General features: G+C 44.7%; 1 protein-coding gene across 1 annotated transcript in view; it reads left to right on the top strand.

The window, feature by feature from the left end:
- The first annotated feature begins 3,463 nt into the window (after window positions 1-3,463).
- The window catches only part of LOC134026656 (AT-rich interactive domain-containing protein 1B-like), a 120,292-nt gene continuing 97,874 nt past the window's right edge, over window positions 3,464-25,881 (top strand). Inside the window, exons 1-2 of the mRNA XM_062469547.1 lie at window positions 3,464-5,077; window positions 22,353-22,547. Coding sequence (XP_062325531.1) covers window positions 3,824-5,077; window positions 22,353-22,547 — 1,449 coding nt within the window. The 5' untranslated portion in view covers window positions 3,464-3,823. The remainder of the gene's footprint in view (window positions 5,078-22,352; window positions 22,548-25,881) is intronic.

Below are 25,881 nucleotides of genomic sequence, written 5' to 3'. Positions count from 1 at the left end.
AGTATGTGTCCCTTGTTGTGTCATATGACCTTTGACCTTCAGGGCGGGTGTAGGAGGGGGTCAGCAGCCCCAGTGATGTGTCAGTCCTCCTGTCAACAGACCGCATATCCCAGGAGGCTGTGCAAACAAATCTGGAGGACGCCGACATCCCAGCTGTACTATGAAGTCCCCCAGTGTGAGCTCCCACACGCTCGAGCCTGTGTTTACATTACTCATCTCACCAAGGCTCTAATGGCATGTGACGGAGGAATTAGGACAGTGCTGATTCACTGAAACCTTTGGCTAGTTTCAAAGTACTAGAAGTTTCTCTCTGGAAAGAGTCCAGTGCATATTCAGTCCAAAACATCTGCCCAGCAAAAATTCAAATGGTAGTATGTTTATTACCTCTGGGTAACCCCAGCTTAGTCACGGTACTACTTTGTACAAAATATACAGTGAATAAAGGCACTGTGTAAGGTATGGTATGGCTAAATTCACAGTATGGTGCATTACAATCATGTAATGCTATCAGACTAGCATTGGGACGCCAGCATATATGTTCTTACCATTGGGTTTTTGACATCAAAGGCAGTGGTTAGAAGTTCTTCACAGCCAGTTAAAAGTGGGCTCAGTGTGGATCTTGTAAATGCGATCTTTGAGTCTGTGCCTCTCTAGGGATACTTCACACACACACTCCTCTGCTCAGGAGCTTCACTGAAGGAGAGCACCAGTGACAGCTATCAAACAGTGTGTGTATGTGTGTGTGTATGTGTTTGTGTGTTTGGTGGAGGGGGGACGGTCTTGCTGGCTCCATCATTATCACAGGATTTATAGATAAAGCGTCTCACTCCTTCCCATTTATATCCATTTCCAATTTAGGAAAAACGTTCCATTCAGTATCTGTGATGTATTGTTAACATTCAAGAACGTGCGTACCCCCCCCCCCCCCCCCCCCCCCCCATGGTCTTTATGTAGAATTGACTCATTCTCATATGCATTTTCAGTCACACATCAAGTAATGCTGCAATACACATGTACACACACACACACACACCCTTACACACACATTCACCACATGCACATGGCCTGAAGTCGGCAGTCGGCCTAGACTGATCAATGCAAATGCTGTTATTTACCCAACCCTGAAATTAAAAGACTATGGATCAATCCGATACACTTCCACAGGCGAAGGTGGGCCCATGATGGCAAGCTGGCTTTCCATGTTTTCACAATGTCTGTCCCACAGTCTAAAAATGCAGTATTTTTATACCACCAACCCTGCTCATGCAAAATACACTCTTATGTCTTTTTATCTCTCTTTCACACACACACACACACACACACAATGTATCTGTATCTCCCTCTCTCTCTCTCTCTTTCACACACACACACACACACGCACGCACGCACACACACATACTGCACAGTGGCACAGTGGAACAGGGTTGCATCCTGAGCAGTGTTTTTTTTCAGGCTGACCCACTTTCTGTGCTTGGCCAGGCTTGTTCTGCTGCCACTGCTCTGCTCTGCTCTGCTGGGGGAGATCCCTGCAGATTCCCCATGAAGAGGCTCCTGCCTCCTGACAGACAGGAATAGTGGCATGTTATCCCCCCATGGATTCAAGGTTTCTGTGTGTGTGTGTGTGTGTGTGTGTGTGAGATTGTGTCACTGTTTTGCACGGATGCACATGCTTATAAACGCAGTGCACTTAAACATACACGCACGCACACACGCACACACACGTACGCAAATACATTCAATTCCAGATCTGTATTAATTAAGCCCCTCCCCTTATGCATGTTTGTCTGGAATTATTGTTTCAATCTTGCTGCATCAGGGGCCCCTGAAGGTTATAAATTAAACATAAATGCAAATGCACCAAGCCATTGTTCCTCTCTCCATTCAAATAGATCAGTGTGTCTGCGGATTAATGGGAGAACAGTGGGCTTTTTAATGAGCAAGAGAGGAAAATTTGAGTTGCAAAGCTGCCATAGCAGCAGTGAGGCAGCTAGATGAAATACTAAAGAGACATGATAACATCTTCTTTCACTGTCAACTACTGAAGATCAAATGTTTGGCCACTGATCTGGTATTGTAACATAATTGATTATATTCTTTGATAACTATTTTGTTCAGATGACCCAAAGCTTTAATGGTGTACTGGATAAAAGGGTTAAGAATGCAATGTCTGATGTCTTTCAGCCTACGTGTTGTCTTTATCTTTTTTGTTGTCCTTCTCGTTTCATGGTTCCCTAGTTCAAAAAAACGTAATTAGACAGCACAACAAGTTATGTCATGGTATTATCTAGAATGGAATCAGACCTACTTGAATGCTGGCAAGTGTTCCACTTTAACATCAGGTGTTGCCATCTGATGGATACTTTTGCAGATGAGTCTTGTACTTGCACTATTTCTCCACCAGGGGTCTTACCATTTTCACTGACTGTCTGAAACATTTATTTATGTTGACAGAGAGTGAATATATAGAAGGATGGTGAACAGTTGTTCAATATAATTCTTCATTGGCATATTAAGAACAATTTCAAATGGATCTGACAACCTGAAGTTTGTCCAACAGGACACATTAAATGAACAATAGTTGAATCTGATAGTTACCAGAGAGCTCTAAGGACATCTCAATATAACCCTCGTCCTCATCCAATCAGCCTAACTCTTTTCAAAACTTAACATGATTTCATTAAATAAGGTTGTCTATTCAAATGAACAAATACGCTTGACATTAAACACCTTGACCCTTCATAATTATTTGACATGGAAATACTTAAGTCACATAAAGTGCTTTTTCGTTGTAAAAAGTAAGTTCAAGAAGATCAGCTGTCTTATGTGAAAGAAACTAAAGAAATGGGAGCCTTTTTAAAGAAACAGTGACGTCATACACATTCCAGGTCAAGAGCCTTACAAGACGAATATCATGACATTGGAACGGAAAGTCGGTGTCAACATTAAGGATCTAAACGACTGCTTCAACTTGTAATTACATCCTTATTCTGATGACAACATTATAGCGCGCTGCTTGTGGTTGCGTGTCTGCCTCTTTCAGAGCTGCAGAAACTTCCTGGAACAGTGGGAGAAGGCTGTATTCAAACTAAGACATGGAGTAATGGTGTTGCCTCAAGAAGAAGCATTATATTCTGAGGACATTGTTTACAGGTAGAACGATATGGGGTTAGAGGTGCTGTATGTGGACACCAGGTGTACTGAAACTTTGTTAATTGGTTGACGCTAAAAAAAATTATGTAGGCTACCTTGGGACGTCAAGTTTAACGTCAGTTTTGTGATATGTCACCGTCGAGGTGTAAACCAATTTGTTTACAATGTCTTGATTTGTATTTGCTAGCCAACTGACTGCTAACATGTGCGTTTTATCATAGGCTGTTTATTAACGGAATTAAAAGCCTATGTCCACATTAAGTCCATTGCAAGAAAACGATAGACGGCCGAATTCCAGTCCGCATTTTCCATGCGAGGCGCGCTAGAGCCTGGAGGTGGATAATAGCTGGTAGAGCTCGCTCTCTCTTATGCCATGCTGGGCCAGGAGGGCTCCGGGAGACATGCATTCACCAATATCCGGGTTGGAGGAGAGGAAAAAAGTTTCATTTAAACCTTGGACGAGCAACTTTCAATATGAAACCCAACTGACACCGACGCGACGCTGTCAGCGACGCATTTCACATTTGAATCGACAAAAATTACAGTGCTAGAACAAAGCTTCGTTTTTCCATAGAAGATTTTTTTCTTGCTTCTGTTTTCATCCGTCTCTTTTTCTTGTGCGAGTAGCCTATTTGAGGGTCACTGTTTCACTGACACTGTCATAAATGTTGAAATGATGATGGCTGCGCAAGTGGCATCAGCTCCAACAAGAACTAATAATAAAAACAAAAAATTGTCGGGTACTTTAAGTCAAGAACTAAATTCCGGAAAATCGGGAGGAGGAACTGTACAACGAACTGGAGCAATGCTTGCAGCTGGAGATGGGGCTAACACAATGAATAATGTAGACCATCACCGCCGAAACGAGAACAATATGGTCAATTCAACTTCTACTAATAATTCTGACACACGGGAGAAGGAGAGTGGAAATAATATAACGTCTATGTCGTCGTCTAATTCGAGCACTGCCTCGTTGGAAACGGGTTTGATAGCGAATCATAAACTGAAAAATGTTGGTAGCGGAGATCCCCCTCCGTCTCAGCACCAGCAGTCGCAATTCAACCAATTTCCACATCAGCAGCGTCAGATACAAAGTAACAACATCAACAACAACGGGCAAGGTGCGCGGGGAGACAGGCCTAATGACAGCCAGCATCACGGTGGGAAAGAGAATCTATTGGGGGGACATTTAGATCAGCAGACGCTGAGCAAGAGCGAAGGGGACCATACCTGTAAACCGGGGGAGCGGATGGGCGCCAGGTACGAGCATGCCAACACGGGACCAACAAACAACATTAGCCGACAGTCCCCAAGTGCAGGAGGGAACAACGCAGTTTCTGAGTTTAATAATTACTATGGTAGTTCAAGGCCCTGTTACGATCAACACGGTGGACAGCAAAGCACTGGAATAGGGATAATGCACTCTTCAGCTCACAATAGTATGGAACCCGTACACAACTCCCACGAAGGATACCACAACAGCCAGTATAACCACTATCCGGCGTATCGAGCAGGCTACGGTGGCGCTGGCTACGGCATGATGGGTCCTTCAAGGCAGGGCAATAACATGTTGGTGGGGCCTGGCAGCAACACTTCAGCCAGTCATGTGAAAGCAGCAATGGGAGCTGCCTCTGTGCCTGGTGGTAATGTAGGGGGCTTTCAAAGATTCCCTGGACAAAGTCAGCACCCCTCAGGGGCCACTCCGACGCTGAACCAGCTGCTGACGTCCCCAAGTCCAATGATGCGAGGTTACGGCAGTGGCTATCAAGATTACAGTGGTCCCACAGCACAACAACAAGCAGGTATCGCGCTGGGTAAAGACATGAGTTCTCAGTATGGACCCACGAGTCATGGCTGGGGAGGACAACAGAGAACCCACCCCTCTTTGAGTCCTGGAAACGGAGGTCAAGGTATCAGCAGAACGCAGGTAAAGAATAGTTTTAAGAACTTAGCTAGCTTGCAAAACTTGACAGTTGCGGTGTTTGTAGTTTCTGTCACACAGTCTTTTTTTCTCCGATTTTTATCGGCTATTTATTTTTTACATTATGACACCTCGCCTGCAGTCAATAACCCATCATTTTTTCTTGAATATAGCCTACTGTAATTTGTATAGGCCGACTGTTTTCCCCTTACGTTCGTCAGTAGGCTAAATATTCAAGCGCTCAAAAGAGGAATAATTTAATATGAGCACAGCTGTCTCTGCTCAAGGTGACTTATATCTGCACTATGGGCAAAAGCTTCGGATTTAATGAGAATGATTTTGTTGTTGACAATATTTGTCGCATAAATTGCTGTTTATTAGCTTAGATATGATTAGGAAATGATTAGTCAATAGTAGGCAATTATATTGTTCCGTTTTACATCGAACTTTTGTGATTTTCATAATGTTGATAATTTCATGTTAAAATGTTTGTGGTGCAAACTGTTTAATATTTGCACTGATTTTCATTGATTAAAGGCATTTAATGGTTGCTGGAAAGATTCGCCCTCTTGCCGACGTGGTTGCCGACACGTTGCAAAACGCTCCATTTTAAAACGATATAGCCTTTCGTCGATGCAAACTATATAATTAAAAATGTGTTAATTCGCAATGATACAATCTCTGGCATAGTTCTTTATTGTATTGCCGCCTATCAGTCTATTTATTTATGATATTGGAAATAAATTAGACGTGATGCTGTGGAAACACGAGCCTAGTGGCTAAATGTCGATGCATTATAGCACACTTGCCAAAAAAACGCTCTTAGAAAGTGACTCGCATCGCAAGGTCGGGAATTTGAATTGTGGAGGTAAACTAGCTGTAATGCCCTCCAGACGCCTGCCTCAGAGTTGACATCAAATCTGCCATCTGATTGGTTCCCTGTATCCCCTCTGGGTACCAAAGCGCTGCTCATGTGTGTAGTGCTGAACTCTGTTCAGACGGCGAGCCAAGGGGAATCTTGCAGCTGGGCGGCTCATTCGAACCATCACCCATGCAGCGTAATGTATCGTATTGTGTTAGTTACAATTCTGATGCACGAAATATTGCGAAGAAAACATCTGGATGACCCAGGGGCATGGTGGAAGTGTAGTTTAATGTCTTTGCCTCAAAAACAAATTCATTAGCCCATTGTTTCAATCAAAACCAATTTGTTTCATAGATGCTTTGTAGGTGGGGCAGGGAAATGAAATGCTTGTTTTGTGTGGGTGGTTAAGACGTTATATTGATTTTAGTAATTGCTATTCAGAGTAACTAAAGTAGGGAAACGATTAGTCTGAAAATTCACCCGTAATTTGTCTGATTGTCTACTTCAACAATGCAGTCAACATGTATGGGATTTGTACAATAGTCGGCTTATAATTTACAGTTTTATGGCACACTAACCAAAACCACAAGCTTACTTTAATGCGATAATAGGGGCTTCATCATCATTTGTGTGTAGCTACATTAAAGCATCATGACATTCTGCTGTTGATCTTCTAAACACATGTTTATTGATAGAAAACAATAAGTTACATTGTCGACATGATAACCAAATACTCAATACTATCATGTTATTTACTCAGTGCTGTCTGTCTAAATCAACATTGTCAGTGAAATTAAAAGAATAGACTATGATGAATACACCCAATAAAAGGCCCCACCTTTAAGTGCAGAAAGTCATTACATGCAGTGCATAATAACAAAAAGATCATTGGATTATTATATATATTTTTAAATTTGTTGTTTTGTTCAGAAATTCAGTTTACAATGTTATACATCTAAGTCCTTGATACCCCCTTGCGCTCATAGGAATCTGTGGCCAGGCCAGTCTTGTGTAAACCCTCCAAGTTGGCCCGGGATGTAGGTTTAAACACTTCCGTGCATGTGGCTGAACACGCCTGAATCACCTGTTGGCACAATTCCCCTCTTTCAAATTTTCCCCATTTGCCTCTCTTCAGGAGCAAGCTGTGAGAGAAATCATGCCTCCTCATTTACAAACCTGTTCCTACCTCACTCCTTTGGCCAGTCACCAGAAAGAAGTGGACTTGTGTGTGTGTGTGTGTGCGTGCGCTTATGTGTGCTAGTGCGTGCATTTGTGTTCATGCACACGTGTGTGTGTGTGTGTGTATGTGCATTTGTGTTCATGCACACTTGTGTGTGTGTGTGTGTGTGTGTAGCCACAGTGAAGCTGCATTACAGGGGGTGGGAGTCCTAGTTCCAGCTTTTCTCTCATCAAAACACCATTGTCTCAGATTTTCAATTGCATATAGACCATTTGTCTTAAGATTTGTCAGTATTTCAAAATACAATTTTAAGAATTAAGTAATTGTCATATATTATCTATATATATATATTTTTTTTACTTCTTCTATTTACTTGTGCTGTGCTATTTCACATGGTTCCTTTTGCATTTTTCTTTTACCTCGTTATAAGGTTTTGTTTTGAAATGTGTCTTGATTTGATCAAAGCCTAATTACAAATATCAAAGCATGAAGTAATTGCTCCATTTTGATTTTCCTCACCTTGAAACAAACCCAAGGTGTATGATGTTGCCTATTTATCCAGAATCAGTATTAATAACAATGAACAAAGACTCAACAATTGTGACAGAATTGTGTCGCTTTACATTATGCTACTGGGCCATTTAGCTAAGTACATTGTGTTGAGCTAGGTTCTAAATACTAGACTGTAACTCTTGTTAAGAACCAGGCCAGTCTCAGTAAGTGTTGTGTGTGAGTGTGCTTATATGTATATGTGTGTGATTATGTATGTTTGTTTGGGTATATTAATGTGTATGATCATCATTTAGAAAAACAAGTTGTATTTGCACAACTGGTGTGTGTGCTTGTGCAGTGGGGAGCAGCAGAAGTTGCATCGTCAGCGCAATCGACCAGGGCCAGCCCCAAAGCTCGACCAGCTCTCTTGCTTGTTGATGTTTTGTTTACATTCCCGGCTGACTCTGCTAGCACTGTACTGATTAGCAACAACAGAGTGACATTTTAATTTGCTCTGTTGCTCCTGATAAGGTGCTGGCTCTGTTTTCATCTTCCAGGATGAAACATAAAGCTCAGGAGCGTAATTGGCAGACGGGTTATCCCAGGACTGCCCACGGTTTCAGTAAAATGCCAATTAATTCCGATTTGCCTTAAAAAATTGACTAGTTGCATAGTCGACCGTCGGTATAATTAGACTGCTAATAAAATAATTGTAAATTTTTGTTCATTTCAGTGATACACTTATAATGACCTGGAGTCAAAGGTTGTCACAAACTAGTCATCTTGGAGCTGTGTAGATTTAAAAACTGGAAGTCTGCATGTGCTTGTGTTTGGTTGTACCCCTTTCCAAATGTCTGTACAGTACGCACAATTCCTACATAATGTGTCAATATGAATTAGATAGGATTTTAAATCTCACATTACATTTTGTCAATGAATGCTCTTAGTTTTATTCTGGTTTAATCTAGAAGAACCTTACGTTTTAAATGATCAGCAAGGGTGAATCAAATGAATGCATCCAGTTTTAAAACATGGTCCATTTGATCAAACTACACAGTTTCTTTTATGGCTCCAGAAAACCTGAAATGTGGGTGTACTAATTTCTGTGTCAAATTTTTCATCTCGCTTCATTGCATGTCCTGGCTCCGGGCTTGAGGCTGGGTTACACTCGCTAGTGTGTGGGTCTGGGGACCGGAGGACTGGGGAGACGAACCCTCTGGCTTTCTGGGAGTTGTAGGCCTTCCTTATCAGCTGAGCCTTGTTGAAGTGCTTTAGCTGTGGACAGCTTTCCGGAGCTGGACTGCAGGTCTCCCCTGGCTCCTCTCAGAGAGCCGTGTGTAGCACACTCCAGCTAGGCTCTCTTACCAGAGCTGCCAGCGACGCGGTGCTCCCCCGTCCTCCCACTCAACAGGGGTGTGAAGAGCCTGCCGCTGAGTGTCTTTTCTGGGGAACAGAGAGAGGGATGGAGGGAGAGAGAAGAAATATTTCCATTCATCCATCTCTCTCCAGCGGCTGTTTGAACTGACTCACATGGAGGGGTACTGACTACTGAGACATGAGGCTGACTTCGGAGGGAGAAGGAGAGAGGGAGCGCTGAACTCCGAAGGAAATGTCAACGTGTTTAAAGCCTTCTCCATGAAACTCTCAACTCTACCAAGCCTTTTTTCACTGTACTGAAAAGAGGACAAAAAAAGAAGTGTTCACCAGCAATTGTGTGGTTTCAGTCCTCTTGCCCTCCCTCCCTCCCCCCTCACTCTCACATGGGTGTTCTGTAGTGGTCGGGTTTCCCCTCCAGCGGTGGCGTGTGTTGGGCATGTTGCCAGGCTGCTTGGCGGGCCCTTTGGTGGCCTCACTCACCTCCCACAATCCCCCCTGACCTTCACATATGCAAATTAGCCACGTGCAGACAGTGAATGGGAGGGCTGCCCACACTCTCCTCCCCATCCTCCGTCCCTGAGGAGAGAGGATTTTTTTTCTTTCTGGCTCTCTCACTCGATCTCGTGCTCTCTCTCCCTCACTCTCCCTTGCTCTCTCTCTCTCTCTCTCCAATTTCTTTTCTCACTTTTTACGCTGATCCCCTGAGGGTTTCCTAAGCTGGTGTGTCCTACAGTGGAAGGGTACAGGCTGGACCCAGGGAAGGGGAAATGTAATCTAGTCCATTGGACATGGTCTACCCCATCCACCAGTTGACTTATCATCTTTACATGTTCTTGTGCTTCTGTGTGTGTCGCAGAGCTTCTTCTTTCTCTTCAATTGCCTTTTTTTATGCCTCTGTCCCTCTGCCTCTGTCCCTCTGCCTCTGTCCCTCTGCCTCTGTCCCTCTGCCTCTGTCCCTCTGCCTCAGACCCTCTGCCTCGGACCCTCTGCATTCACTCATTTTTAAACTTCGTGGACAAAACAAAGTCACACATAAAAAAATGGACAATGGACACACACGCACACACCAGTGAGCATTAAAGAGGAGGGGAAGGTTATATTCCTAGCAGTGCAGCCCTGTTTATTGTAGCTTCTGTGTGACTCCCCCTCTCCTGTCCAGACCGCTGATTGTGCCAGTGACAGGCCTGTGATTAGGCTGAGTGACCATGTGTGAAGGAAGGTGTGTTGATAATGATGAGTTACAGGCAGAGGGACAGTAGAGGCCACCTCTGGCTAGAGAGGGTGTCATTTACCTCAATTAAACCTGTCATTTAGTCATCAAGGTCCCTGCAACTTCCCAGTCCAAACACTATCAACACACAGGACACCAATAATAGTGCACTGGAGCTTGGAGAAAAAATGGATGGTTGTGTTCAGTAGTTTGTCAACCAATAGGTGACGGATGGAGGTACTGTATGCATTATGTAAATCAGTGCACCTTCTTTCCTGCTTTCAGCACTCTTTAAAGGAGCAACATCACTGCTGTGGACGATACTTTGACATTTGAGCGTTATGCTTATTTCACGGAACTTCCCTTTTCCGTTTCCGTCAACTTCCCATGGATTTTCCACATAGTGGTTTGCCAAGGTGCCGACACCTGTCTCCACCACAGATGGGTGCTTAGCCCGTCTGCTGTGGGATGAGCATGCTCTGCTTGATGAACATCCGTTGGCATTGTTGGATAAACATGCAAAGGTTGCTATAATGTCAGCTGTATGTCAGAGGGGATTCCGTTTGGCCTCTTTGTAGATCACATTACCATAATCAATAGTTCCCACGGAGCTCTTTTGCCCAGTCGTTGTGATGCCCTTTGGTAATGTGTAAGTGTATCTACAGTATCTGTTCATAGACAATAGAAAGAGCTGCCCTGAATGTGTAGGCATTCCGAAGACCCCAGGCTGACATCTGTGTTGTTACACTAACTGACATCTATGTTTACCTTACTGCAGTCAGTTAAGCCACCGCATTGATATCCCATGGGTGTCTGTGCGTGTGTTTCATATAAACACTTTTCTTAGAAACGGTTGAGTGCCGAGATGTGTTTGAGACACGGGTGGAATTTCAAATATATGTTAGCCCACTCATGGCTATTTCAATCTCAAGGATAAAAATCCCTTTTTCATCCTTGCGCATTTGGTGCATTTTAAAACATCTCCCCCCCTTTTCCTACGGTCTCTCTTTCTCTCTATCTCTCCCTCTGTTCCCCAGCTTCCCATGGTCCCAATCCTTCTCTTCTGACCTTCACTGCAGCGCAGGGTGACTACAGTGAACTCATTAACCAATAAAGATGAATAGTTCCATTACAGGAGAGAAGGGGGGAGAGAAGTCCAATTAGAGGTAATTAAGATCTGGGAGGGCGAGGGGAGCTGGAGGGCAACAGAACCTGGGCACCGGGAGGGCAGTGGCATAGCAGGTGTGTGTGTGTGTTCACATGCCATTGAAGGTGGCAAGAGTCTCCCAGGCATAGGGGGTCACTTGTAGCCTGACCCCCTGACCCGCTCACTGGAGTCTCCCCCTCCGATCATTGGCCTGATGAGGGAGCTTGTTAAAGGAAACCAGCAAATGGATGTTTAAAATGCCAAGCCAATACCATCACCTTAATGAATATTTTCAGATTTTTGTCCTTTAATTAGGACATGGATTTTATGCTGATGTGCACTTTCATTACTAAGTTTGCATCAAGTGGAATTTAAGTTGTCAATCTGTTGTATTTGTCATTTTCCTCTCAGTAGCATATATGAAATGTATTTTAAAATTCAGCTTTCAAAATAGGATCTCCCATTTTATTGACCTCCTATTAGTATTTTCCTCAGCTAAAAACTGAAATTCAATTATCTGTAATCCTTTGGTTTTGGTCCATGTTGACAAATTGAAATCATCTGCCAGGAAATATGCAACAAAATGAGATAGTGATTGAAGGCAGTGTATAGGAGGAGACAACAGGCTAGAGGAAGTAGGACACAGGTTAGAGGAAGGTAGGACACAGGGTAGAAGGTAGGACACAGGGTAGAGGAAGTAGGACACAGGTTAGAGGAAGGTAGGACACAGGGTAGAAGGTAGGACACAGGCTAGAGGAAGTAAGACACAGGGTAGAGGAAGTAGGACACAGGGTAGAGGAAGGTAGGACACAGGGTAGAGGAAGGTAGGACACAGGGTAGAGGAAGTAGGACACAGGGTAGAGGAAGGTAGGACACAGGGTAGAGGAAGGTAGGACACAGGGTAGAGGAAGGTAGGACACAGGGTAGAGGAAGGTAGGATACACAGGGTAGTGGAAGGCAGGACGCAGGGTAGAGGAAGGTAGGAGGTAAGAGACAGAATGTTGCTCAAATGAACCATCTCCAGTGGGAGTGCTGCTTTGTCCAAATGGGAAATTCAGGTTGGTTGCTATTGCATTGTTCTGATACCGAGGAGCAGAGAACTAAAATGAGGTACTCAGTCATTTGACAGATGCAATAGACCCAGCGGTCAGAGCATTATAAACTGTTCTTGTAGAGGTATATCTTGAAGACTCTGCATTACAGTGTGTATTGCATTGTGTGTCGCAGTTACAGTGGCTATCACAGATGTAGTGGGCCTAATGCATGTGTTTTCCAGAACCCTGTATATCAGAAGTCAATTGTGCATGTGAGCTGCTCCGTGTTCACCCAGTGTGGTGTGTGCTGGTGGTTAGTTGGGCGTGCAGCCCTCTCATTTCTGCATGTATGCCATGTATACCTACGCCCTGTCTATTCCCTGCGGCCTGCTTCCCTGCCCCTGTCGCGTGCGCGAACTACTGGGGCAGTGGGCACATCAGAAGCCATTACGCATAATGGCCTTTTTCACCGCATATCATTCGCTGTGTTATGACACTTATTTTATGACTGCTTACATATCAAATATTTAAATAAACAGGAATACGAGGCAGGGCAGGGGGAGGTGTTAGGTGGTGGTGGGGGGGGGGCATTAATTTCCGAGGCGACAGCAGGAAAATAGAGGAAGTAGCGATGGGGATAGGGGCGGGGGAAAGCGGGCGGCAGGCGCAGGGAAAGAGAAATGCTTTGCTTGGCTCCAATCAAAGTGGGAGGAAGACGTTTTTTCCCCGCTTACGCCACGCAGCGGCTGTGGCGGGCGGGCGGGCGGCGGCAGAGGGGCCATCCGTCAGCGTTTCTCCCTGAGCGCAGGACGACGTTCGGTGTGGGCCCCTGTGGCTCGTAAAAGCAACCCAGCGTCGTGTACCAATATCAATCGCATGCCAAGGAGAGAGGGAGCAGGACGTCAAAAAGGGAATATAACACAACAATGTGTGGTGGAAAAAAAGAGAGAGGGGGCGAAGAGATGGGAGAAGAGGGGGAGATGGGTATGAGGGTTGATTTATCTGTTTCCTAGAGAGAGAGAGAAAGAGAGATTCTGAAAGAATAGGGAGAGAGATGGGGGTATTTAGAGAGAGAGAGAGAGAGAGAGAGAGAGAGAGAGAGAGCGTTCAACAAGGTCTTTGGTTCTGGCACAGCCCTCCAGTCTACCGCCGGCGATGGTAGGAGGCCCATTACTGTCAAGCTAATCTTAAAATAATTAATTGCGAAGTCGACGCTTTTTAAAGAGTATTGTAATTGAATCCTAAATTAGGCCTGGGAAAGAGGACACGTCCTGCTTCGCTGTGAGTCTGCTCCCATTGCCCCCCCCCCCGCACACACACACCCCGCGCTCTGCACGCAGCAACAGACGTGTGCATGCAGGCCAGGACAGGAAAAGGAAATGCTAATGAAATGCATATTTGGGGAAAATGGCCCATCTATAATTTAGTGTCGCTCTTTGAATTTGAATGATGTGTGTGAGCACTGTGATTTATTTTTTGTTGTGGAGTGGATAATTCTGTCAGGCTAGGCTTTTATTCTTGTAAACAAATGTGGGGAAAAGGGAGAATAAAAGTCGAATGATAAAGTAAACAGAATGGAATGAATAAATTTAGCTTGTGGCATGAATAATTTGCAACAGGATGGAAGAGAGGGAAACGCAATGTTTCCTGGCAGAGATTGACATTTTTCTCATTCTGTTGCTCTCGACTAAATTGAGAGATACTTGGTGGCCAAGGGGAGGTTTTCTGTTAAGCTTATGTATTTTCTTATACTTTTCTTAGTTATGTAGTGTACACATATACATGTACTGTATCGACAGTGCATACATGTTCGCATCCACACACACACAAAACCAACTCCAATGTTTATCTACGGTACCTTCCTCCATGGCTGAGGAAGAAAGAATCTTGTAAAAGCAGCTCAATGTGCTTTTACTTACACCGCTGCCTCCCAGATGGGACTGACTGCTCGACCCCTACAAAATGGGTAAAACTCGCCAGATCAAAGCTCTGGGAAGAGGGTCTGCCCCTCATAAACGTCTGCCTCCTCTGTGATTTGACGAGAAGCCTCAGAAGAAAGATGGTTAAGGGTCTGAGGTCAGCTCAAGGCTTGCAGTTCTCCAAGGAAAAGATGGGAACCATCCTCCTGGAGAGCTTCTACCATGTCCAGCAGTTTCACTGTCTTTGCTGTTCGAGTGCAATTGTTGTATTTATTTTGACTGTTTTTGCCACTTTCTTCATACTTGCCCAGATATTCTGACTGAAACACTGTGTGATGAAATTGAACAGTTATTGGAAAGCTTCAAATATTGTGATTGAATCAAGGAGTCCTCTCCTACCATATCCTCTCTATCAGTTATCAGCACACAAGGCTGAGAAGCTCCAGCTGAAAGTTCACTGCGAGAGACTCTCCAACAGCCCGCTTCCCCAGGACATCTGGCTGCAGATGTTACTAGGCCGGAGCCAAGCTCCACACGGCGAGATAAAACAAGACCTGCTGGTACCACTGACAGATTAGTTTGAGCCTCTCCTGGGAAATATGTCCATCACTTAATCTGGGCTGGGCTATAATGAAAATAAAACACAGCAATAAAAAATGGGCCAAGCTCTTCGGTGTCTGAAACAACTAAAACAACTTTGCTTATTTTTGTCAGGTAATTGCGTATCCAGAACAGTATTTTAAGCGTGTTTTTTAGCCTGTTCAACATCCGTTCTGGTCAGCAGTATGTTTTTGTAATTTTGGCAGAGTAAAAAAAACTATGAGAGTGGCCAGGGGCTATGTCAATTTAATTCCAGTCCAGTCAATTTAGTAAGAATATTTAAATCCAAATGCTAAAATAGAAAATTTCGGCAATAATGATTTCAATCCTCATCTGTGTAAGATGGGGTACATTTTATGACGATGGACTAAGACTGGACAGAGAAAAGAGAACTCTTGCTTCTCCTCTCGTGTACTCCTTCCTGGGTCACATGGTGTCTTAGCAACTAAACAGAAATAACCTCAATTAGAAAATACCTAAATTATAAATGTTGAGCAACGGAATTTTTGTTGTAAAAATGCAAAGGATTCCCATTTAACATAAAACATAAGATTTACATAAGAAGAATGACCAAATTATTTATAATGAAAGTACACTCAGATTACCCTGAAGTCATTGTTAGTGTGACAATATCAGTCTCAAGTTTGACGTGATTCTTAAACTAGATAGGACCAAGGTATGGGTCTGTTGTCTAGCCATGCATTAGAGAGCTTCAGGTCTGTGCCTCATTGATCGTTCAGCTTCACTACCTCATGTTCTCATCCTCCACCCTGATTGATTCGGAGGCCTTAGGAGATTGGAAAAGGCCCGAGCTGAGAGCCCATCCCCTGGGGTGGCCTGCAGAGGCCGTTGGGGTCACAGGCAGCCTATTTCCGGGGTTGTCCCCAGGTCAAGGAGCCTATTCGGCCCGGGGCACACAGACATTAAGGGGACAATCAAGCCCTCCTGATGCCCTGGCCTTGTTCCACTTGGGGGATGAGGGAGGAAGGAGGGAGGGAGGAGAGAGAGGTTCTAAGACTACCCCCCCCCCTTCCAAACTGCACACAGGAGATTGGGGCTAGGGAGGCTAGAGTGTATCATACACACACATCAGACACCAAACACATTCCTCTTTTTTCATTTGACACAGACACACACTGTAACACACTGAAATGCCCCCCCTATTGGTTCTTTCTAAACTATGTGTATTGTATTGTCATTTTTCTCTCCTGCATCCACATCTGTATTCTCCCGCCATCGATGCAACAGCAGCACATTACGCATATGACAGTCACAGGGGGAGGAGAATAATAAAAAAAAGAAAGAAAATGAAATCCTTTTTTTTCTAATTAACTTTGTACATTTCCTGCTGAGCTATCAGACAGTCGCCCATGCCTCGTGCGGAGTCCGATAATGAAATCAATTTGGTTCAAATTGTTTCAGGTGACTTTTAATGAGTATCTAATAACCGCCCGAGGATAGAAGGTCAAGATATCTGTTTGTTGTTTTTAAAGTGATGGATCGAGCCACTGTAGAAATATGGACATATCCAGACGACTGGGCCAAGGTCCAACACAATGGCCAGGGTGTAATACCCTGTAGTTTATGGTGAATCACATTAAGCTGCTATACGACTGTTTGACCACAGTTAAGACTGAGGGCGGTGTAATTGTTGTAAATGTGGTGGTTTTTATAGACTAACACATTTGTAAATGTATACATTTGTCTCTGTCTTTTTTCATGGATTACTAGACTTTTACCAAAGGAGTATTTGTAGTCAACATACAGAACCTCCTTTAGGCAGAAGAAAAAAAAGATACAACATTTTAAATCGTCCAGCCTTTGAAGAGCCAGATAGAAGTCCTTGTCCTCCATAGTTAGAGTTCTAGCAAATAGCTTGTTTAGTTTTGCCTTATGGGGCAGACTAATGGATAACAGAATAAGCCCCTTAGGAGTCTTTAGAATCATTTTGGTGCGTCCGCTTGCTTAATATTCACTTATGTATTTTCTTCTCCCTCTCTGAACACATTACGGTGAATAACCATTGCTAATTCATAAACATACCCAGTGATTCTGCTTCATTTATGATTATTGGAGCTGTAAAACACTGTTCCCCTCCAAGTCCATTCTATTAGCTAAGGTGGTGATTTCCCTGAATACGTAAAATTGGCTGAATATTTAATATCGGTGTTATGGTATGGCAGAATCCACCTGAGTGGTGCTTTTCCTTCATGAACCAAAATACTCTCCTCCCTCCTAAGGGCAGTGTGTTCGTTTTTTATTTGATTTCTTTGTCTTCATATTGTTGCATAATATTGCTGAGTTCCCAGGCTTCGGTTTGGTAGGGAAAGTGTGTATGTGTGTGTGTTAATGTGTGAGGGAAAGTAGAGCTCATTCTTCTCGTGCCACAGCTCCCCTCAGATGAAACCGCTCAGTGCCGTCTTGCCTCCCTTTCCCATGGTTCCTGCAGGCAGGAAGTAACTAGCACACACAGCGCTCCGACACGGGACAGCCATGGTCTAGAGATATCCTGCTCTACTGAGGGACAGCCATGGTCCAGAGATATCCTACTCTACTGAGGGACAGCTCTACTACAGATATCCTACTCTACTGAGGGACAGCTCTACTACAGATATCCTACTCTACTGAGGGACAGCTCTACTACAGATATCCTACTCTACTGAGGGACAGCTCTACTACAGATATCCTACTCTACTGAGGGACATCTCTACTACAGATATCCTACTCTACTGAGGGACAGCTCTACTACAGATATCCTACTCTACTGAGGGACATCTGTACTACAGATATCCTACTCTACTGAGGGACAGCTCCACTACAGATATCCTACTCTACTGAGGGACAGCTCTACTACAGATATCCTACTCTACTGAGGGACAGCTCTACTCCAGAGTTAGCCTGCTTTTCTGAGGGACAGCTAGTGTCCAGGGACATTTTACATTACATTTCATTCCCTTAGCAGACACTTCCATCCAAAGCGACATACCAATAGTTCACATAGAAAGTACTTCAGAATATTAGAGTTAGACTAGAATATATTCAGAGTTAGACTGCGTGTCGATACCACCCATCAGGCATTAAGCTGCACTGTCAAAGTCCATACCATATGTGTGGTTATCAAAGTCCCCCTGAACTGAGTGCTGTGTGATTTTGGTTCCACAGTGGTAGAGAGAGCACCAGATCTATTCATGTTGATAAGAACCGGCCAGGCCCACTTTATGTATCTGAGAAGCAGCGATTTGGCTTGTTGGCAGTTTTACGCTCCATGCTGTCTCCAGCCTGTCCCTGTTCATTGTCAGCAAACAAGAGTGTTTTATTTGTTTTCCTTCTCTAATGGCATGGTGGCGTCGTGTTAGCCTTGTCTCCTTTCGCTGGCGAGCATCTCCCCCCCCCCCCCCTCGTGTTTTTTTCACCTCTTTCCGTCTCAGTCTCACAGGAGGAAAAGGGTTCCTGCCACCTCCTGACCCCAATCTCACTTGAGACAGATGAACCCTCCCTCCTTCCCATCCTCCTCTCCTTTCCTCCCAACCTCCATCTCTCCTTTATTTTCCATCCTAATGACGTCTGTGCCCTAACGGCGTGGAACAAAACATGCCTGTCCACTTTTCCATACGTGCACGTCGGGAGGGAGGCAGGGGAGGGGGGGCGTGTTTCTGAGCGCAGGGGGGGGGTGGGGCGCGTTGTAAATATTGGTGTCAAACGCGGAGGGCACTCTCACAGATCGCTGCCTCAGCAGACGAAACACCAGAGAGCACAATTACGCGCATGAGGCCCGACACAATAGCTGATGGTCCGCCACATGACAACATCCTCTTATCTGTCCTCCCTCTCGCTCTGCCCCATTCTCCCTCCCTTTATCTCTCTCTCTCTGTCTCTTTCTCTCTCTCCCTTCTCCTCTCTCTCTCTCTCTCTCTCTCTCTCTCTCTATTAGTCTTACTCTCTCATCCTCTCTCCATACACAGTGCTAAACCTCTCCCGTTTGTTCTCTCTCTCTCTCTCCCTCCCTCCCTCTGTCTATGTCTTTTGGATAATTTCATGCATCTCATTCCTCGTCGGCCTTCATGCCTTGCTGCCTGTGCCACCCAGGACTGTTGGGCTGAGGAAAGGCAATTTGCCACACCGTAGGTCCCCACGGACCACTCCCAGCCCACGTTCACTAAGAGACGTCTGTTGTAGCTGCTGGATGAGATTCTGTCATCCTACAACACAGGGATGCTCTTTGAATTCGCCCCTAAAATGCCTCCCTGTTTACACGGGAAGGGATGTAGATTATGAAGATAATGCCACAGTGATTGCTTTTGTAGATCTCCCGACACAAACAGGACTGTGCCGACTGTACGCACACAGAGTTACTATATCAGTCGTCGTGACACAAACCAGGTAGGCTTGACTAGAGCATCGTAACGCTTTCCACGTGTTTTCCCTTTTGCCCGTCATTCCATGCATTGCATAGCTCCAGTATGTTGCTCAAGGAGGGCATGGGAGTGGACGTGCTGTCTTGTGACTTGCTCTTGTCCACGCTGTCGGCCAGGGAAGAGTTAACACAGCCAGCCCCCATTCTCTTGATGACATCAGTATTGTCTTTGCATCCATGAAATTAATTTTCTAATCTTAGTCAGCAGGAGCGGGGAATTTGCACACATTAATATGGAACTTGATCTACACTTCCTCCTCCCCTGCAGTCTCTCTCTTTCTGTCTCTCTCTATCTTTTTCTCTCTGTCTCTCCGTCTCTCTCTCTTTTTCTCTCACTCTCTGTGTGTCTCTCTGTCTCTGTTTGAAACAGCAGGCCCAAATCGCTTGGGTTTCAGGCAAAATGCAAACCTTTGTTCTGCAGGCATCGGCAGCAGAGTCCTGTGGTGCACCAGGAACGTTGCGCTAGCCGACACACAAAAGGAGCAGGATTGTTTGATAGAACTGCGTGCATGTTGAAGGTTTATTGTCATCTGTTAGGCTGCATCTCAAAGTGTATCTTCCATGGAGCAGTAATTACATATATTTTGACATAAAACATACTGTAATAATACAGTACAAATACTGTACATGTCATAGATGTCAAGTTACTGTGAACGTTGCATTTCCGGTGCATTGATCCCAACAGAGGAGTTAGTGTGTCTTACTCCTGGGCTGACTGTTCGGAACTGGCCTTAGACCCAGGGTCAACGGAGAGACGATAAACACAAGGTTTGTGTGTGTGTGCGGCTCTCTCTGTGTGTGTGTGTGTGTGTGTGTGTCTGTGGGAAGGAGGGAAAGAGGGAGGGAGGGACAGTAAATAACGATGATGAAGGCTTCTTAGAGGCAGGTGGTGATTTGGTCATCTTGTGTGAAGGACAGGGTGGCAGTGGTCACTGAGACAAGAACAATGTGTATGTGTGTACGTGTGTAGTGTGTGTTTGCATGTGTGTTTTTGATTCCTGGCAGAAACGCAAACACACACACGCACTACTCAGACACAGACTACTTTTGTCTCATTTTTGTAGTCTTTCTACACAGGGAATGTTTGGAGTGGTGGAATAGACATTTAAACGATCAATAAATCTAAGATTTATCTCTCGCATTTAAATGGAATTAGAACAATAACCATTTGCTAATAATTTTTTATGTTTATTTGATTTTGATGTGTGAATGCTGTTGTTTTACAATCCACAGCTCTCAATTTTTTGTGGCAAGTATTGTCTTCGCTGATTAACAACGTTGCACATTAAAGTGAAAGGAGTACAACCATTTTGAAGTCATAAAATTATAGTCAATAGAAGTCTGAAAAGCAATTTAACAGGTTTCACCCCATAGTAATTTTGCCCATGTTCCTTTTTTAATAGCTTTGTTTTGCAATAAGCTCACGAGAGTTGGGAACTGCAGGGGAGTTCATAAATTGAATTTCAAATTTAGCTTTGAATTAGTATTGTCTCCAGCACCTCAGTTGAATGGCAAGCCCAGATGAACACAACTGAAAAAAAATCTTCTGAACAAATAAAACAATTTTAGTATATTCACACTACTTTTATATCTTCTGTCCCTCATGGCAAAAAACATGATTTAATTCTTATTATTCATCTTTTTTCAATAGTGCAGCCATTTCTCCAAGGGCAAAACATTATGTTTCAATTTGTCAAATTGTAGTTTTTTGGGAGCATGAGATAGATGTTGGTTATATCTCTAGAATGGGACTGCACTGGGCTGAAATTACATTTGTTGGAACTGAACATGACAACATTGGAAAAGAAAGAAATCTTTATCCATCAGTTGGGAAATCTTGGAAACTGGATCATAAGTGCCTTCATATGTATATTGTTATGTTTTCGTCTGTTTGCTTTATGAGTGTGTGTGTTGTGTGTGTGTGAACCTATGTATACGTCACCATGTCCTGACGAGGTGAAGACCTAAAGCATGCACCTGTACACTTGTTTATTTGCGTGTAATGTATGTGCACAGTTGGGCTTGATTGCCTTTCCGTTTTGTATTGCCAAACCTTTGAGGTTTTATTTGTGTCTATACAGCTCTTTGAGTGTAGTAGTCCGGCTTTTGTGAACTTGGCAGCGACACAAGGGGATTTGCTCGTGTCGCGTTCAGCATTTTTTGGCGACAGGGGAAACCTCTTGAGAAGGATCGGCGAGGGAGAAGGGGGGGAGGGTGGTTGAGAGAGGAGGAGGAGGGAGAGAGGGATATGACCTGAATTGTGTCTGGTATTGACAGTGGCACAGTGCCTTGTATTTGCAGCGTTCAGAAAGAAGTGCCCTTTTGCCACAATTCCACTCTAATTAATGGAAGTGTGTGTGCACGCTGTCAGTATCTCTGACAGAGGGAAACATTCTCAGGGGTGTTAGGGTAATGACCTTTATGCCAAAAAATGAAGGACTAAAAACATCAAAAACAACACATGTATCTGACGTACAATATGGAAAGTGAACAACTTTTATCATAACTCACAGACTGTAAAGTTCACTAGTCCAGCAGCTCGGAGCCTGAGGCGTGTGTGCCTGGAGGCCCTTTCCAGAGCCCTATTCTGAGGCCGCACTGAGGTGGGGATGAAAAGGTATTGTTGAGGGAAGGAGGGAGGAGAGGATGAGTGCAAGCGTATCCCTGTGCACCTAACTGAGACAGACAGTAGGAACAAATGTCATAAATCACCCATGATCATTTGCAGCAGACAGAGTGAGAGGAGAGGTGAGTGGGAGAAGTCTCCCTCCACATGATTTGCCTGGCAGACGAGCATGGCGCTATGGGTGACGGGTTAGCATTAGGCCTGACACAGCGAACCAGAATTTTCCATCATCTCCCGGGACCTGAAACACCCTAAAAGGATCTGAAATGCTTGAAAGGAATGAATTGCTCCCGACACCTCAGTTTCTTTCAGGTTCAATGCACTGTATGACGGTTGTTCAAACAAACAGACAAAGTATTTTTGGAGCTTGTAGGCCCCTGAAGTTCACTCCAGCTCACCTCATTGCTCTGTCCACAGGTGGGGTCAATGGACTTCATGGCTATGAAGCGCTCCCAGATCTATGGGATGGCCAACAACCCATACTCTCAACAGCAACAGGGTGGGCCCTATCCCAGCCAGCCATACGGATCGCCCTCTCCACACAGATACCCAATGGGGATGCAGGGGAGGGGTCAGGTGGCCATGGGCGGGATCCAGTACACTCAGCAGCAGGTATGTCTATCTCTGCATCCTCTCATACAACTCTCACCCACTATGAGATCAGACTAACAAATGCTTAAATGGACAATTCACCCAAAAAAGTAAAGTACATATTTTTCCTCTTTGCCTTGTTAGCAGTTTGATGTTGGAAACTATTATCTTTCTACCAAACTTCCTACATGAAACTGCTCGCAACAAGGTCTGTGGACTATCTTGAGCAACCAGGTCATTTCTGGAAAGAGTAATTGTCGTTGAGTTTTTCAAATGTATTTTTGGGGGCGCTTTGAGCACCACAAGCCGAGTGCCATCTAGTTCCTCTACTTTCAAGAGAAGGCAGACATCTCTGCGGCCGATATCTTTGAACCTCCGCAACTCACTAGATGGATAAGTGGCACTACAGGTATGAGGAAAAACACGTAGTTTAGATTTTTGGGGTGGACTGTCCCTTTAACTGCTGGTTCGTGTGTTTAGCAGGGTATGACAGAGGAGAATATCATGTCAGGTGTATGTGTGTTCGTGTGTGTCTTTTGTGCCTAAATGTAACTGAGTGAGTACCTTGTGTGCCCCAAACAGAAAGTGTCACCGATATCATAAATGACATCACAATGGGATATTCGTCGCTCATTTCGCACATTCTCAAGCCGTTTCCCTTGAAGGGGTTGGCATGTTCAATTTCAAATTTAGCCCTAAAGTGCCAGGCACAGACGATGGCGTCTCCGCCGCTGGCATCTGGAAGTGTCATTGGTGTTGATCAATGAACTCCCCCAAGTCTCCCAGTGGAATAAGACAGTTTTGATGTCTGCATGTGTGTGATGATGAAACCCAGCACTGGAATGCTTTCTCTCTGTGCAGTAAACATTTATCCCAGTCTCCAGAGCCAGCAAACATCAGGGAGCTACAGTCAGACACATACAATAGGGCTGTGTTACAAACAATAGTGTTTTTGTCTGTTTCATGGACTCAAAGTAAATCCCATTTGCAGCATGTGTTTGTGAGGCAAAGTGGGGGTTGTGTGTATGTGGTTGTGTGTATGTCTCAGGGTTTCTATTTATGTGCGTGTGTAAAGAGAGAGGAAAAAGAGGCAAGCAGTTTGTGGATATGCTCATGAGGAAAATTCATACTTTTCTTACGTGTGTGTGTGTGTGTCTGTCTGGCAAGTTGCAAGCCAAAGCTTTGTCTCTGAATTGACTGGGAGAGTATCTCCCTGAGCTTGGTTTGCTGTTAAAAGCGTGGCTTTGCCACTAAAGCAGGCCATGCTATTCTGGTATAAGCGTCCCCCTGCCATTCAGCTATAATTAGCCTGGACTGTTGGTATAGGTTTGAATGTGTCTCGCGAGGGCTCTATTGCACATGGTACAGCCACTGACAGCAGTGAGAAAGAGAGAGAGAGAACGACAGATGGTCGGAAAGATGGACGGACGGACGGACGGACAGTGTTGTGCCTCACTATAAGCATATGCCTACACACTTCGACACACTGTGTCTTTCCCTCTTTCTGTCTCTCTCTTTCTGTCTCTGTCTCTCTCTCTATTTCTCACTTGGGGACACACACACACACACACAAACAGCAGTGTACAGAGACGTCTTAGCTCAGTGCACAGTGATCCAGTGAGTAAACAAGGAAATGTTCCCTCGTGCTGTATAAACCATTTTCATCATTTACCCTTGCTTTCTCATGTTCAATATTAGCTCCCTGCGATATTAGTCTCATTGTTTTTCCTGATGGGAGCTGGGCTCCAGGCCCTAGCTAGCTCCAGTGTCTGGGTCTGGGCTGTAGACTGCAGGAGGACACATCAGAGACCACAATCAAGCTGCAGCTCCACTCCGCTTCTGGCTCACGATGATGACATCAGCATGCTTTCCACACAGGCACCAGAGTCCTAGGCAACACGGGCACTGGAGTATTTATATACACACACAAATGTAAATGAGACAATCTCATATACTGTTACCACATACACACACTCTTGCTCACACACAAACACACTCAAACACACACACTCACACTTTCTCCCACCCGTACACACAAACACATCCGTAAACAAATTCCAGTAATTTTTTGGGTCTTGCGAAAACTCAGACACATTTCACGAGGGAGAAGGACCGTGGGGCCAGCAATCTCAGAACCGCCACGCAGCATAATTAGAGAAATAAAATTATTGTTGTTATCCCTGGCCGTGACCAAAGGAGCAAGCTTCTAAAGTTCTAATTATCTGGCACTGACATTAAAGCTGAGGCTCCAGAGTGTATTTGTGAAATAAAACTGTCTGAAAGTAATGAGTTTATAACTGGGGAGACTAAACCATTTGTATTATTTCATACATAGGCATGCGTCTCGGACTGTAACAAGCTTTACTAATAGAGAACCGTCTGATGATGGCTGAGCGTGTAGTACTGACACTCTGAGCTGAGGCTTTTAGTTGATATACAACATGACAGGCCCCTGATGATCCCCCATGATGCATTGTGCTCCCGGCAGGATGCTCTGTGCAGCGTAGATGGATGGGCTGGGGCGTTGCCAGGCAACGTGGCGTCGTGGACGCACGCGGGTGTCGGTGACACCTATGATTCCCTGTTGGCTGTCATCTTTTGTCATGGTGTGTGTGTGTGTGTGTGTGAGAGAGAGCAGTTGTAGAGCTGTGTGGTCAAGCCCACTGTGTAAGGTTATGCCACATGGGGTTTAGTCAGAATCACGCCTCAAAAGAAGAAGAATTTTGACTCACAGAATGATCATTGATTCATTAAAGTATCACTCATATCAAAGCTATCTGGAATGGACTTTTAAAACAATTACTACTTTATAATTTGTTATATTAAAAAGCAGCCGGAACCAAATCCATTTAGTGATTGGTTTTCCCCCTGTCGATCCCCCATACACAACATAGCTGTTCAGTTGGCCAGTCTGTCGTTAGAACTTAACCAACGCAGTGCCTCCTCCTCTCTCTTCTCTTCTCACTCACCATGTCTAGATGGGATGCACTGGGGGATTTCTCTGCTGTGTGCATGAGTGTCTGTGTGTGTATATGTGTCTGTGCACATGTGTGTGTGTGTGTGTGACTGTGCGTGTCAGAGACAGTGACGGGCTGTGGATGAGATCCTCCCCAGGTTGTCTGCCCTCCCTGGGGGCGGTTGGAGTTGCCCTGACCGCCCCGCTGACGACAGCCTTGAGCACCAGAGCGAGACGCTGGGAAAATAAGGAACTAGAAGCTCCTTTACGTAGGGCTGTTACGTGCATACACACACACACAGACACACACAGACATGCACACGCACTCACACAGACACACACTGAACACACACACGTAGATATGCATATGCATACCCACAAACACCCATCCTGTGCACC

The sequence above is a fragment of the Osmerus eperlanus genome, chromosome 9, assembly GCF_963692335.1.
Source record: "Osmerus eperlanus chromosome 9, fOsmEpe2.1, whole genome shotgun sequence".
NCBI classification, from domain to species: Eukaryota; Metazoa; Chordata; class Actinopteri; order Osmeriformes; family Osmeridae; genus Osmerus; species Osmerus eperlanus.
This window is presented reverse-complemented; position numbering and strand designations above follow the sequence as displayed.